Genomic DNA, 15051 nt, shown 5'->3' on the forward strand with positions numbered 1-15051 from the left:
AAATAGTTACTTTCCTTCTGCGCATTGATAATGCAATCTCAACCTGGACGTTATTTTCCAAGAAAGTTGATGGAGAGTTCTCTTACTGTGGCCTTCTACTCTTAAGGCTTGGCTTTACAGATTCTTGGTGAAATGACGTTTTGTTACAATATGTTATGTTCTGTTAACAGTTCTATTTTAATGTTGGGGTTAGCCCCCCAAATCTCTGAAAACCGACAACTGGCGAAATACAATTCCTAGTTGAGTAAATAAAATGAAAGGCGAGATCAAGAAAATAAATCATCAAAACGAGGCGTCTATCCCCTACTCATCTCAGGCTAGGGCTTGCACTCCTTTTCGCATTTACGATTGTTTACCAATGGCGTAAATTTGAGAACGCGAAAGAAGGAGAGACCTAAAACACGTGGAGACGCCATTTGATTCTTTCTTCAACAGGACAGTGTAAATGTTTGGAACTGGTGCCTGATGGGGGCGAGGCCAGTCAACATGCTGGCAAGTAAGGTTTCATTCCCAACTTCTCTTCTAACAATACTGATGTAAAGAAGGTAGTCGAAACGCAGAGAAAGGCTAGAAACCAGCATTCCAGTCACAGGCAACAAAATACATTTGATAAGAAGACTACAGGAGTCCCAAAGACCCCAACAGGGTTGAGGTCACCAGGATAGACCTGGGCCTGATAGGGGCGAGGCCAAGAAACATACCAACTTCTCTTTTAACAATACTGATGTACAAATGTTATTCGGGTAGGTTGGTTCATTGATAACTGTAATGATGGGGGCGAGACAATATCTTATTCTTTCAACAGGATAGCGTAAATGTTAGAAACCCTGGGCAGGGCCGCTATGCGGGGCCTGGTAGGGGCGAAGCCAGTCAACATGCCGGCAGATAAAGTTTCATTACCAACTTCTCTTTTACAATACTGATGTACAGAAGGTAGACAAGATGCACAGAAAGGCTAGAAACCAGCATTCCAGTCACAGGCAACAAAGAACATTTGATAAGAAGACTACAGGAGCATGATTGTCTGCATTGATGAAGTCCCAAAGGGTTTAGATCACCAGGATAGACGTGGGCCTGATGGGGACAAAGCCAATCAACATACCAACTTCTCTTTTAACAATACTGATGTACAGATGTTGGTCGGGCAGGTTGGTTAATTGATAACTGTAATGATGGAGGCGAGACAATATCTTATTCTTTCTTCAACAGGATCAGCCCTATGTTTGGAACCCTGGGCAGGGCCGCTTTGAGGGGCCTGATTGGGGCGAAGCCAGTCAACATGCTGACAGTTAAAGGTTCATTACCAAGGTTCAAAGGTAACAAAGAACATTTGATAAGAAGAATACAGGAGTATGTCTACATTGATGGAGTCCCAAAGCTCCCAACTGGGTTGAGATCACCAGGATAGACGTGGGCCTGGCTAGAAACCAGCATTCCAGTCACAGGCAACAACAACAACAAAAAACATTTGATAAGAAGACTACAGGAGTATGTCTGTATTGATGGAGTCCCAAAGCTCCCTACAGAAAAGACCAAGCGTTGATGCCGTTTTATTATGCAAGTTAAATGAATAAATACATTCCAATTTCCCAATTGCGATTATTTACATATATCAATGCCACGTGTTTGTTATGATTAGACTTGTATGTCATTAATTAATTTCATTGTCACATGTACCGCGATCCTTTGCGACAAATTTCCCTCCTCGAAAATGGCAGCGCCAAACTCCTCGGAGATTACTAGTACTCTCCCTCTCCAAGCAGAGGAGACCACAGAGAGAATGGAAGTTGAAGTTGAGGACGAGTCCACGCTCGTGGGTCCTGTAGCAGAGTAGGTATTTATTATTAACAACTCAGGTAGGTATTATCAATGAAGCAAAGACGTAAGCTCTACATGATAGTAAAATACTTACAAAAGTTTACATTTTCATGGACCAGTTTCATTCAACTTCAAGTAATTGACTTTGTTATTATCTAAAAAGCCTTAGAACTGAAATAGATCCGACTATTATCCCGAATCATTGCATTTGTATTCTTAAATCGTATTCAAAAATTTTCTTTTGTTCCAGGAAATTCACAGTAGCTTCAAGCAGAACAAGGATTTGGCTTGTGCAAATACTGCATACAAGAAACACAAAGGAAAATGGTCTACACAGGGTTCAATGGTCAATCCACGAGTTCTACAGGAATAACAGGATCGTCCTCATTTCAGTCTTACACTACAGCTCGATGACGAAGGTGACAAAGGGAAACTAGGCAACAAGCTTGAAGCAGAAAAAAACAAGGACGCTTACTAAGCTGTCTTGTACCCTATTCGTAGTGTTAACGTGTGGTGTGGTGCAATATCATGGTGCCATATCACTATATAAATTGGCACCTAAGACACCAGAGCCTGATTTTTTCAATAAACGCAATCATAATTTTATATATCAATCTTTGGCTCGTAATTTCCATATTGGTAAGCCTTTTTTTAAATCTAAAGTTGCATTAATGATTGATAGCAAGGGCAGCCAATCATGTACATGATTTATACTCCTCCATGAACGTACAGGGCCCACTTGCTGTACTTTTCACATAACAAGTGGAAAATGTCTTTTTTATTGTAAAGTTGTATATTGATGATTGATATTCCTCCAGGAAGCACGTAAAGGGTTCACTTGATATAAGTGAAACAAGTCTTTTTTTTATTTTAAAGTTGTAGGATGTCGTGTTAATGATTGATATCCATGACAAGAGGGTAGCGTATAGAATTGTTACGGTGGCAGAGGATATCAAAGACACCATTCTGCACGGGTGGCTATACCAATCAAGCGAGTATTTGATCTTGAGAGAGAGTGAAATATGATTCAAGTATACACTTTTTGTCGTAATGTTCTCCAGAGCGATGGATGTACGCGTGAGGCGCGAAGATGTTCGACAAGCTTGCCGAAGCGTTGACCCTGTTGGGACGGCCCTACGCCACGCAATGTTCCGGACAAGGATTACAAACCATACATGTTATGATGCACAGTTTGCACAGCATACTTGGCATTTGGGTACGATATTCTTAGATATGATTTGTTTGATCAGCGATCGTGACCTCCTGAGTCTTGTAGAAACTCATTTCCTTGGTTGTGAGGAAATAGAGGTGTGAACTGCAGGACAATGCTGCACTGAAGTCGTATGTAGAATTGTCAAATTGCAGCTGTGAACACTCCTGCCACTGGTCTGTGTGCTGATTGTACTTTCTCATCGACACCACGCCTTCCTTATTTTCAGTAAGGTAGTATAAAGTCCTATCAACTTCAACAAGGTGCTCATCGTAGCGATTCAAATCGTTTTCCACAGTCTTATCGACTTAGCTACTGAGGACATGCCAACATCTTCCCACACATTCTCCGCATGGTTGTACTTAAACACAGACAACTGTTTGCTATTGTCCCGCTCACGAGTCAGTCTGTAGATGTTGTTATCACTGGTGACTGCCAGTAACATTTAGGATAGTCGAGTATCGGAGTGCCTGAGTGAGTAGCTTAAAGAAGTCAACGATGAGAGCTACAAGGGGCCTACCATTAACATGCAGGATAGTCACAACTTTAACTATTGACCATTACTACAGAGGTACTTTGCTGCATGGTTACAACATTAGTACATGGATCAGGCTTTTGTTTAGAATAAATAGATAAATTTCCAAAGTACTAGTGTGTAGGCATGTTTTCGTCTCCTGGCTGGAATGGCGCCGTCCAAAACATGCATGTATGTGTTCGATGACCGTAAAATTATGATGGAGCAGCTTCTTGGTTACAATAAATAGATTAAACTTCACAGAAGTGTGTAGCATGTTTTGCTCTCCTGGCTTTAATGGCACCTTCCTAGGAATGCGTGTAAATGTTCGATGACTGTAAAATTAGTACTTGGACCAGGTGCTTGGTTACATTAAGTGGATGAAGAGGTACTACATTTGCTTGTACTATGAAAAAAGCGCTATGATGAGAAGTGGTGACGTTTCGTTGATATCGTCTGCCACCTGCGACGTGGGAACAAAGATCACAAGCTGTGACGTTTGTCAATTACGAAACAAAAATTCAAATGCACCATGCAGTTAAAAGCGTACGGAACCCAAGTAAATCATTTGTATTTCATAATCATATTCAACAGACATCCACAAAAGAAACTCGCAACATCAAAAAAACACTCAGCCGCCAGAGTAAAGAGTAACGTGAACCGTGGAGCCAAGACCAGGACCAAACAGTTGCCGTGAAACAGCGCTTAGATGGAATTTGGCATATTATTTCCGCCGGGATCTCGAGACAAAAGAAAGAAAGCCCAGTTCCTGTGAACACGACTTTCCCTCCTGGGGCCGAAGCCCACACAAACCCGGCCCCACCGAGATACCAACAGGTGAAACGAGAGGGATTCAACTCTGTTATTTTTTCGTAAGACAGGCAGGTCTCGTTATTAACTAATAAGTCCAGAGACAATGTCACTAGAGAACAGCAAATCTCCGAGCTGAAGGCACAGCTACTTCGGTAGGTCCTTGTTCATGTCTCAACATGCGTTAGATTTTGCTGAGTACGTTCACAATATAAGAAATAAGCGCTTGGATGCCTTCGACATCAAGTGTCAGCGAAGGATCCTTGATGGAATGATGATTGGTACCGTAAAACTATTACATGAGCCAAAGGAGGTTAAGCACGTATAAGGAAAGTGCTTGCTTAGGCCACACCAATTTAATTTATTGGTTCACGGATTCGCTCCCTCCTATTTTTTGGAAAAAAAAATTACCACTCAGCAAATTTTCACCATTAATGAAACCAGTCACCAACTTTCTGGTGTAGCAAATTAGCCTTTATAATTATATTACAAGCTCCTTAAAGTTTGGGAACATGTGCTGTTACTGTACAATAATAGTGTTTTGTACTTTTTTCAAGCTGAAAACTTTTTTTCTTTATGTTTTGGATTAGCCGTTACCTTTACCCCAAGCATTTTACAATTTTTTTTTTTTAATTTTTATTTCGCCCTCTCGCTCCATATTTTTTATGAAAAAATCCGTGAACCAAGAAATTAAATTGGTGTGGCCTTAAAATGAATAGATAAAACTCTACAGGAAAGGTGTGTTGTGGTCTCCAAGCTGGAATGACCCCTTTCGGACATGAAACCTGGACTTAACACTCTATAGCTGCCGTGAACAACGCTTATAATCAGATGACACTAAGTGTCAGTCATTTCTTGACTGTTGACTGTTACTGTAAGATTATCACATGGGCTAATTGCTTGCTTAAAATAAATAGATGAAACTCCAGAAGGAGAGGTGTGTGCCATGTTGTGGTCTCCAAGCTGGAATGTCCCCTTCCGGACAAGAGACCTAAACTCAACAGTCAATAGCTGTGAAACAGCGCTTATAATTAGATGCCTTCGATGAAATTTAAAAGGAGAAGTACTAGTGCGTAGCATGTTTTGGTCTCCTGGCTAGAATGGCCCCTTATGGACAAGAGAATTGGATTCAACAGTCAACAACTATCGTGGAACAACGCTTATATTTACATCAGCAAGTGCCAGCGAAGGATCATTGATTGACTGATGACGGGTACCATAATATAAGTACATGGCATGGGCCAGATACGGAGAAGAGATGTGTGCCCTGAAGTGGTCACCAGGCTGGAATGGCGCCTTCCAATACATGCGTTTAGGAAAACTACAAAGCAGTTTTCGCGCGACCATTTGCTTGTAATGATTTTTTTTACCAAAAATAACTTATTATCAAACTTAACGATTCCACAGAAAATGTCATTTGATCCTCTTTCCATCGAACACATTGGATTGTCCTGAAAACCTACTTCTATAATAACTACATGTTTAAAGAAGCACCAGCGGCCCAGTGCCTTTCTGATACTGTGTCATGCTGGCCCCCAATCATGAGAAAAAACCTTGCAGTTTCTCGCAGTACTGAAGTACACATTGGAATTTTCTTCACGTGGAAGTCCAAAGAAGCAACAGTTACTTAAAATGCATGTTGTAAGCAGAAAACGTTCATTAGTAATACAATGCATTTTAGTGAGTACCCTATTGTGTTGGTATAGCCTTTTTACGTATCAACATTCGTAGACAGTACAGGCACCGACATGCATGTTTTAGTTTTGTTCATATTCCTGTTATTCTGATTTCCAAATGTTACATGAAAAGTGGACTTTAGCATGGATTGATAGTGCAAAAATTCTATGGCATGGCCCTCGTAGAAGACACGAAGGACTTCTATGAGGAGCATGACGATAATGAATGCCTTCAGCCACTGTGACGGCAGAATGGATAATCATCCTTCAACAAGTGACTATTTACCAGGCACAAATTAAAGGACTTACACAGATGATCAGCACACGCACGGATTCTTATACACTTGGTCACTGGAGTATCATATTACACGCCAAAGCAAAAAGGCGCGAAAAAAGGCGACCAACAAATGGATACCGTTGGCAGTGTGACGGATCAACACATGACTATTCTGTAGCATAAAAAAGAAATCTGGACATAGCAAAAAAACACAGGCTGATGAGTGTGGGCACAGGAAAACACAACGTTTTTGCGTTAGACGGTAGATGAATATTCTCGATTAGGTATTGGGAGTTTAAGACATCCATTGGACACAGGAACCACTATTTACGTTGAAAATGATGGGATCCGAGCGGCCAACCGGAGAGCCTTTGGCCGCATATAAGCATGCCATTAACGATAAATATATATAGAGAGAGATATTTCTTTACAAATGTCATGGCAGAAACGGACTGGCTACAAGAGAACCCATATCCGTAAGTATTCATTGTATCATATTATGTTAGATTCTAAGATCCCAGGCATATCTAGTACACCTAAGACATCAATTGGACTTTTCATCGCACATCCATACTATGATTGTGTTTATATGTCAACTGTTAGCGCCACTGTAACTACATGCAGCTAAAATTTTCAAACAGGGCAAAGAAGAATAGTAAGGAAATGAAGTAAGTTGGTGTTTGTCAGAACTGACAATGTTATAACAATAAATACAATCATTTTTAAGACTAAAGTCATTGAAATATGATTTGCTTTGCTTTCATTGTCAATTTTAATTAGAATAGACATTTCACAACGGCTCACAAAAGCTTCCTCGCTTTCTCTGATGTTTCTTATTCTTTGCTTTTACAGGCGATGCTTTGGGTGTCAGGGAACGGACCACCTGGTCAGAGACTGCCATTCCAAATACAAGTAAGTCTAAGTGCAACCCTTCTCATTTAATTTTTATGTTACTCGTTTTTTTATTATTCATACAAAATTGCATGTATAACTTTTCTGCGTAACATTTGCTAACTAATCAGGCAACTAATTATTGCAAAACTATTGTTGGTGACATGAACATCGTCTATGTCATTTCTTTTACAGGAAGAACTGTTAGCGACAGCTATAACACGACACTAAAATTCTACATCGTCGGCCTCGGACTTAGTAATTTTGATCGATCAGCAGCCTTATAACACTAGAGGATAGATCGACGGCGTGAAAATGGCACCCAGAGACTGACTGTCCACAAGTCTGGAACGCCTTCTCATCATCCACGCGACACCCCCAACGATACAAGCGGACGGATGAAGTAAAGTAAAAATCATTGTCTGATAAACCAATGATCTGCTTCACCAGCGGTGACCAGCAAACTTCCGAATCGGTGCTGCGTGACGACATGGAGGAAGGAACTGGACCTCACCACCAGCCTTCCAAACCGTATCAACAACACACAGAGAGATTGGAGCAAACAGCTTGTTGCCGTCAGACACAGTACCACCATACTGGATGATATCGATGGTAGTTATGAAACAAAATAAACTTTAGGAGACAAAAGGAAAATATTCCTTTTTACTTCAAACTTTGTCTGAGTTTGTTTGATAACCAGAACTTCTTCAACAATACAAAACCGACAGCCATTGTACCAAACTGTATCAACACCACGTATGCAGATAGGGGGAAACAGTTTGTTGCCGTCAGACGCAGTACCACCATAACGTAAAGCTGCTGCCAGTCTCTTACAATTTTTATTTTTGATATCGATATTTTCGTTACGCAGCAAAATGTGATTGGGCGTTGCTAGCTGTTCATTGCGAGAAATTGTAACTTTCTATTAGACATTTCATTACAGACTTGAACCAGAGAGGAGCTAGTACGATTGTTTACCTTATGAATGGCGTTAATTTGAGGAAGCGACATACAAAGAGAATACACGGATACGTCATCTGGTTATTTCTTCAACAAGAGAGACTTAATGTTAGAAACCCTGGGCAGGGCCACTATGCGGGGACTGATAGAGGCAAGACCACCGAACATGCTGGCAGGTAAAGATTCATCACCGACTTGTTTTTTTAATAATACTGATGTACAGAAGGTAGTCAAGATCTTGAGAAAAGTTAGAAACCAGCATTCCAGTCACAGACAGCAAGGAACATTTGATAAGAAGACTACAGGAGTATGTCTACATTGATGGAGTCCCAAAGCCCCCAACAAGGTTGAGATCACCAAGATAGAAAAGACCAAAAGTTTTTTATGTAAAGGTAAATTAATTAAATACATTCAAATTTCCTACTGGTATTTGTTATGATCATACTTGTATGTCATGAGTTATTTTCATTCTCCCATGTACCGCGATCATTTGTGACCCACTTCACTCTTTGAAAATGGCAGCGCCAAACCAGGAGACGACGACGACCACGGAGAGAATGGAGGTTTCGGACGACTCCACGCCTGTGGAACTTTCTGGATTGACAGATTAGCTATTTATCAACGAATTCAAATGAAGCAAAGACGCATGCTCTACGTGATAGTATATATAAATATAATATAATATGGATAATAATTAAAAAATAAATAAAAATAGTAAGATACTGTAACGTTGCCTCGTAATAAAATTCATAGCTGTGTATTAAGAACTTTTGTGATTTGATTTGGGTATTAGCTATGGAACGTTTAATCTTTCTATAGAGATGGAATTGGGAAGGACGTGACAGCAAAGATCAGAAGTGTTGTCGCTTGTCAATTACGAAACTAAAATTCAAATGCACCATGCAGAACAGAAATACGCCTTTTGTATGTCATGATCATATTCAAGAGACAACCACAAGAGAAACTCGCCACACCAAAAGCCACTCAGTCGCCAGAGTAAAGCCCATGTTTGAACGCAACGTCAACCATGGAGCCGAGACCACGACTCAACAGTTGCCGTGGAACAGCGCTTGTATGAGAAATTGGCAATGTTACTCCGCCAGAATCTCGAGACAAACGTCACCAAGCCCAGTTCCAAGAAAGTTATCAGTCTCCTGTCTGTTTCGCATACAACAATGGGACGTGTTCTGTCCCTATTGATGCCAATCGGTCACATCAGGTCGACTCATGCCTAGTAGTATACCTCATCTGTCGCCCAACATCATGTATCAACATGCGTCAGATTCTGCGGAGTACGTTCACAACATTAAGAAATTCGCGTTTGGATGCCTCGACACCAAGTGTGCGTAGCATGTTTTGGTCTCCTGGCTGGAATGGCCCCTTCCGGACAAGAAAACTGAACTCAACAATCAACAGCTGTCGTGGAACTTGTACGCTTATAATTAGATGACACCAAGTGCCACCGAGGGATCCTTTATGGACTGATGATTGGTACCGTAGTATTAGTACATGGGACAGATGCTTAGTTAAACTAAATAGATTTAACTCCACAGGAGAGGTATGTGCCATGAAGTGGTCACCTGGTCACCGACACACAAACTCCTCAATCGAATCTACCACATCAATGGTGTTGTACTTCCCCAGGCTTGAAACACAAAACTTTTTGTTTCCACTCACCCTGCGACACTTGATGAGATGGTAAGGCATGCGGGAGGCTCGGATCACGTGCACCGGGTCATAGGGACCGGGAAGGATCGTGACATTATGAAGACATTAGTCAAATGAGACCGCAACAGCGTGTAAAAGTAGACTGGTACTCTAACTTAATACATGTGATGCTAGCCATTCCACGTTTCTCGTCCCCTTATCATATATAATATACAATGTTGTGTGTACTTTTTGGTACAAATTTATAACCTACTGTAAATAATAAAATTTATTTTCCTAGTACTTTAAGGCCCTGATCTTTTCTTCCCCTCGTTACGTATACCAGTCTTGCTACTGTCCACCAATGTCTCTAAAAGCTCTTTTCCTTCTTTCCTTAACCTCACTAAGAATGCTTCCCCGCAACTTCTGCAGACAGATCTGCAAGCAGCGAGTACTTTCATGGGATGTGTTGCAGTGGAACTCGTGAGAGCAAGACTGTCCTCTACCCCCTTATTTCAACCCCCGACCGATCTTAGTGCCAAATCTGAAGGACTGCGTGAGATAGTATATTTGAGTGAGCAGTAGGAGATGCAAGGGCAGTGGTATAAGGCGACGCTACAGTAGTCAATGATTCTACCAGTAGAATGAATGGTGCAGAGACGAGAGCAAAAGGAGTGGGAGTTGTTACAAAACATGCTTCACTAGGATGTCGAAATACGTCACGAACAAGATGCTGACCAACGTCACCAACAAGACGTTGCCAGTGTAGATGCTACATATGAAAATGATGTATTGTGCAACTACTGTACTCAAGTCTAATGTAACTACTGTATTCTATTATAATTTTTAAAAAAAGTAATGGAATTTAAGTTCATAATATTATTTGGACCGCAACCTCTAAGACTGTTATACAGCAATGGCAGTTGATGGTTCTTTTTTTAAAACTAGGAGAATACAGAATGCAGTACAGGAGCAGTCAAAAATGGGTTCCAAAATGTCAGACCCAAATCGGTCAGATTCTTCGTAAAAACTGAACTGATCGGGTGAAGGTTTATATTGATGCTTTCCTGCTATCAAGACCTTCTATGAGTATATGGAAGCTCAAGTCGCTGATCCGGATAAATGATTTCCCTCTGAAACTCACTTAACAGCAGGGAGGAAACTTAGTGAAGAAGGAAGCTAATGCAGATGTCCCAATGCTGCTACAAAAAGGGGGTGGATAGAGCTTGTGAAAAAGATGTTGGAACAGGTAAGGATGAGAAATCTGTTGTTGAACCGTGTGCGCAAGGTAACCTTTGTTAAAAAGCGTACTTATAAATGCAGTGCCAGCCTACAGGAGTGTTAACTACCCACGAGATCTACATGAAGAGCAGAGTAAAGCAGAGCGAACGTGTCCGAATTATCTTGGCTTTTATGTCAAAACACTGCAGCTGATACTACTGAAAATAATATTTTAATACTAATCAAAAACAAACGAGGATTACTTCTTCAGTTCACTTACAAATTTAATGCCCCCTGCCCATTTTCCACTGTGATCCCCAGGTTGTACCACCAAACTACTTAGTGAGGGACATTGAAGCGATGAATCTGAGTCGGTCACATGCCTACTACGGCAAAGTACAAATGCAAATGCCAGTCACCAACATAACATGGTGTGACTTCTTATGTTCATTAGTCATTTATTACTAATCAAAAACAGAATTGCTTCTTCTGTTCATTTATTAATAGGACAGCGCTACGCCCGAACTGGCATTCCAGTCAAGGACTGAACCCCTGCTTTATGAACATAGGAATGTGGTGAAATGTGTGTTTCTTAATCTGCACAAAGCGATCGACAAGGTCTGAACAAAGGATTCCTTATCATTACGTGTACATGAGATTTTGTTGACTAATTAATTACAGAAAAGTCGAGGACCTGTAAACAGAAGTGACCAGCACGATGAGAGATAAAGAAGAGATGAAGGCGCGCCTGGAGAAGGTGAAGCGGTACGCAACACTTGTGGGTTTTCTTATATATGTATCTGTGTGCTGTGATTTCCAAATTCATTAGTCTGGTTAAGGGAAGTATGGCCAGTGTTTGACACTGGAATTCAGCAAGATTTTATTGAAAGAGGAAAAGAACATAATTTATATTTGTATGTCAATGTTTATCAGACTTATAATGTTACTCTATTTTCATGCCAAGAAATTTCCATGTGATACTGTCTGTCAACTTTGTCATGGCGTTGTGAAAGTGCCACACAATCACACAATACGTGTCAATAAGTGTGAAAAAAATAACACTAACTAGAAGCGGGATTTTTAATATGACATTTTTCTATGGGCAATGCCCACGTAGCAGATATTTAGGACTAGTACGGTATGAGGAATTTGACAATAAGGAATGCCTTCGGTCATCGTGAAGGTAGAATGGCTAAGCATCCCTCAACATATGACTATTCTGCAGCAGAAAAGAGAAATCTCGACATAACAAAAAATAAATAAAACACTGGTGAGTGCGGCACAGAAAAAATTTTGAGAGAACACGACGTTTTTTGCGTTAGCCGGTAGATGAAATGTTGCTTATGTCGATACATATTTTCTGTATTTTCCAGATTAGGTACTCGAGTTTGAAGACATTCGTTCGGTTGAAAACGGAGCACTGCTTGTGTCCCAAGTCCGTTAACATCCCGTGCTTGTCTGTATACAACACAAATACTAACAAGGAGTATTGAACGAGATCTACAATAAGCCGCATTTAACTCAGGTCAACAACCCCTTCACAGCAGCGTCCCCTGTCGTTTTCCCTTCATATGTGCACGAACCTGAAACCTATGAATGGCAAACCATTGTTGATTTTTAGTTTGTGCATTTCATACAGCACAATGAAAGAAAGAGATGAACTGATGGCGCGCCTAGAGAAAGGAAGCGGTAGGCAACACTTGGGATGTTCATGTGCTGTGATGTCAAACTACGAGTTTGATTAAGCGAAGTGTGACCAGTGTTTGACACTGTAATCAAGATTTGATTAAATGAGAAAAAGAACGTGATTCCTATGTGTATGCCTATATTTATCAGACTTGTAATGTAACTCTATTTTCATGCCAAGAAATTTCAATGCTATACTGTCAAATTTGTCATGGCTTTGTAAAAGTGTCACACAATGCATGTCTTGTGAAGTGTGAAAAAAACTAGAAGCGGGATTTTAATATGACATTTTTCTACGGGTAATGCCACGTAGAAGACATGAAGGACTCGTACGGTATGAGGAACTTGACGATAGCGAATGCCTTCAGTCACCGTGACGCCAGAATGAGCAATGAACATTATAAAACAAAACAAACTTTAAAGTTTTTATCTAAAGCTGTGTTTTCTAAGAATGAAATTAAAGAATTGAAAAAAAATTATTCAACACAATAGAATTATGCAAGATTTGATTTTGTAATTTTCCATCTTGTATATAGCCTTCTTTTCCCTTCCATTCCAGGAGTTGCTGGTTCTGCAAAAAACGTGGGCATAAGAAAAAGGAGTGCAGGAAACTGAAAAAGTAATTGCACACATTTAGTTTGTTCTTCGTCTGTATTGCATCAAGTTAGAGCATGCAAAGAGTTCAATTCTAGTTTTCAAATGGTAGAAAGTCATTTAAGGTAACCAGGTTACTAACTTTTAAAATTTTTTTAAGTTCATATACATGTTGCTACTTTTCCTTCTAAAGCTGGCCACCAGCAAAGTGCAAGGCCGCTTACACATGCCGGGGATGCAACGGCAAAGGCCACTACCAGCTGCAGAGAGAATGAAAGAGTATCAAGTAAGTGCAACCATTTATTTTTATTACATATCTTCCTCTCCTTGTTCTTATTCATTCATTCTAAATTGCAGGCATAATTTTTCATTGCAACTTGTGCTAACAGTCCATGACACTGTAATGTTTATCTTAAAAGAGGGCACACTAATCAAGCAACTATTTCACTATTGTTTGGTAAGTCCACTGACTGGTAACGTTACATCTTGTATTCTACATGCTTCTGCAGAAGCCGTGTACGAGATAGGCGAGTAGAAAGTGAACTGAAGAAGAGGGCGGAGGGGGCTTTGCTTTGGGGGAATATGTATGTATCATTTTTACATTGCTGAACTGATTATATTTCAATCCATACTATGATATTACCATCTGCAAAATATTCGATTGGACTAAATTGATTCATTCACAATATACAAGGATCTTATTCCAGATGCCGCTGCAGCTCATTGCTATGACGAAGATATACAACTTGAAGGAAGTGCAGTGTGGACTTTATTACGGAATCGAAAATAACACAAAATTGGTAGCAAGTATATGGTCCGATTACAAAGGAGTAGTAAAGCCATGTTGCTTGAGCGATGGCTAAAGCAAACTCAATGCTCAGTCACACTCAGGCTGAGAGGCGCAGAGTACATTGCGTACTGTAGGATTTACTACTTTTTTTTTCAAATGTAAAACTAAAGGTTTTTTTACGGGAATGTTGATACCATATCGACTTAAAAGGGGGTAGTACATGCTTGTAAGGACTAAACAAGTCACTATTTCAGTCTTCAAAGATAGTGTCATCACAACATTGGGCAAACCATTGGGACAACCATGACTGGCATGACCAGAGGACATTTCTATTCACATTGAAGGAAACAAGATTGCGGACAGTCGGCTTCCTACCAACTTTATCAATAGCCGTATGTGCATGGACCAAGCAGAACTCCTCGATTTATTCCTATGGTTGAACTAAACGTATGTACTAAATAACAGCGTTAAACCTTTTTCGAGACTTTCCAATACGAACAATGCCATAATGAATACCTTTTACAAGACTTGTCAATATTACACATAAACAAATATGTCGCCGATTTTCTGAAGTAAATACAAGGTACTGCATAGAGGGTGGTACCATCGGCTTTCCAGATCCTGAGCCACTCCCCAACGACATCCATGAGTTTTTTTAAAGCTTTAATCTTTAAACAAATAGTACATTTGTAAAATCTACGTATCTTCAAAATCTATAGCTATTGCACAGGAACTAATACAAAGTACTTAGTGTACCTCACCTCACCGGCCGTAGGGGCAGCAACGCCATACAACACAAGTACTAGTGCCTAATATACACGACTAAAAGTACATTGCAGCGCGCAATAAGACGGATATCTCTGGGGATCATCTAGAGTCCGCATGCAGCATGCAGCTGACGCTGCCGTCTGCAGGCCGCCGGGTGACCTCTCTTTTTTTTTGTTTTTTTTGTTTTTT

General features: G+C 40.4%; 1 protein-coding gene across 1 annotated transcript in view; it reads left to right on the plus strand.

Moving 5' to 3' along the window:
* The first annotated feature begins 1711 nt into the window (after window positions 1-1711).
* Window positions 1712-15051, plus strand: part of LOC118425126 (smoothened homolog) — a 14826-nt gene continuing 1486 nt past the window's right edge. The window contains exon 1 of the mRNA XM_035833945.1: window positions 1712-1830. Within this exon, the coding sequence (XP_035689838.1) occupies window positions 1712-1830 (119 nt within the window). The remainder of the gene's footprint in view (window positions 1831-15051) is intronic.

This window comes from Branchiostoma floridae, chromosome 10 (genome assembly GCF_000003815.2).
Source record: "Branchiostoma floridae strain S238N-H82 chromosome 10, Bfl_VNyyK, whole genome shotgun sequence".
Lineage (NCBI taxonomy): Eukaryota > Metazoa > Chordata > Leptocardii > Amphioxiformes > Branchiostomatidae > Branchiostoma > Branchiostoma floridae.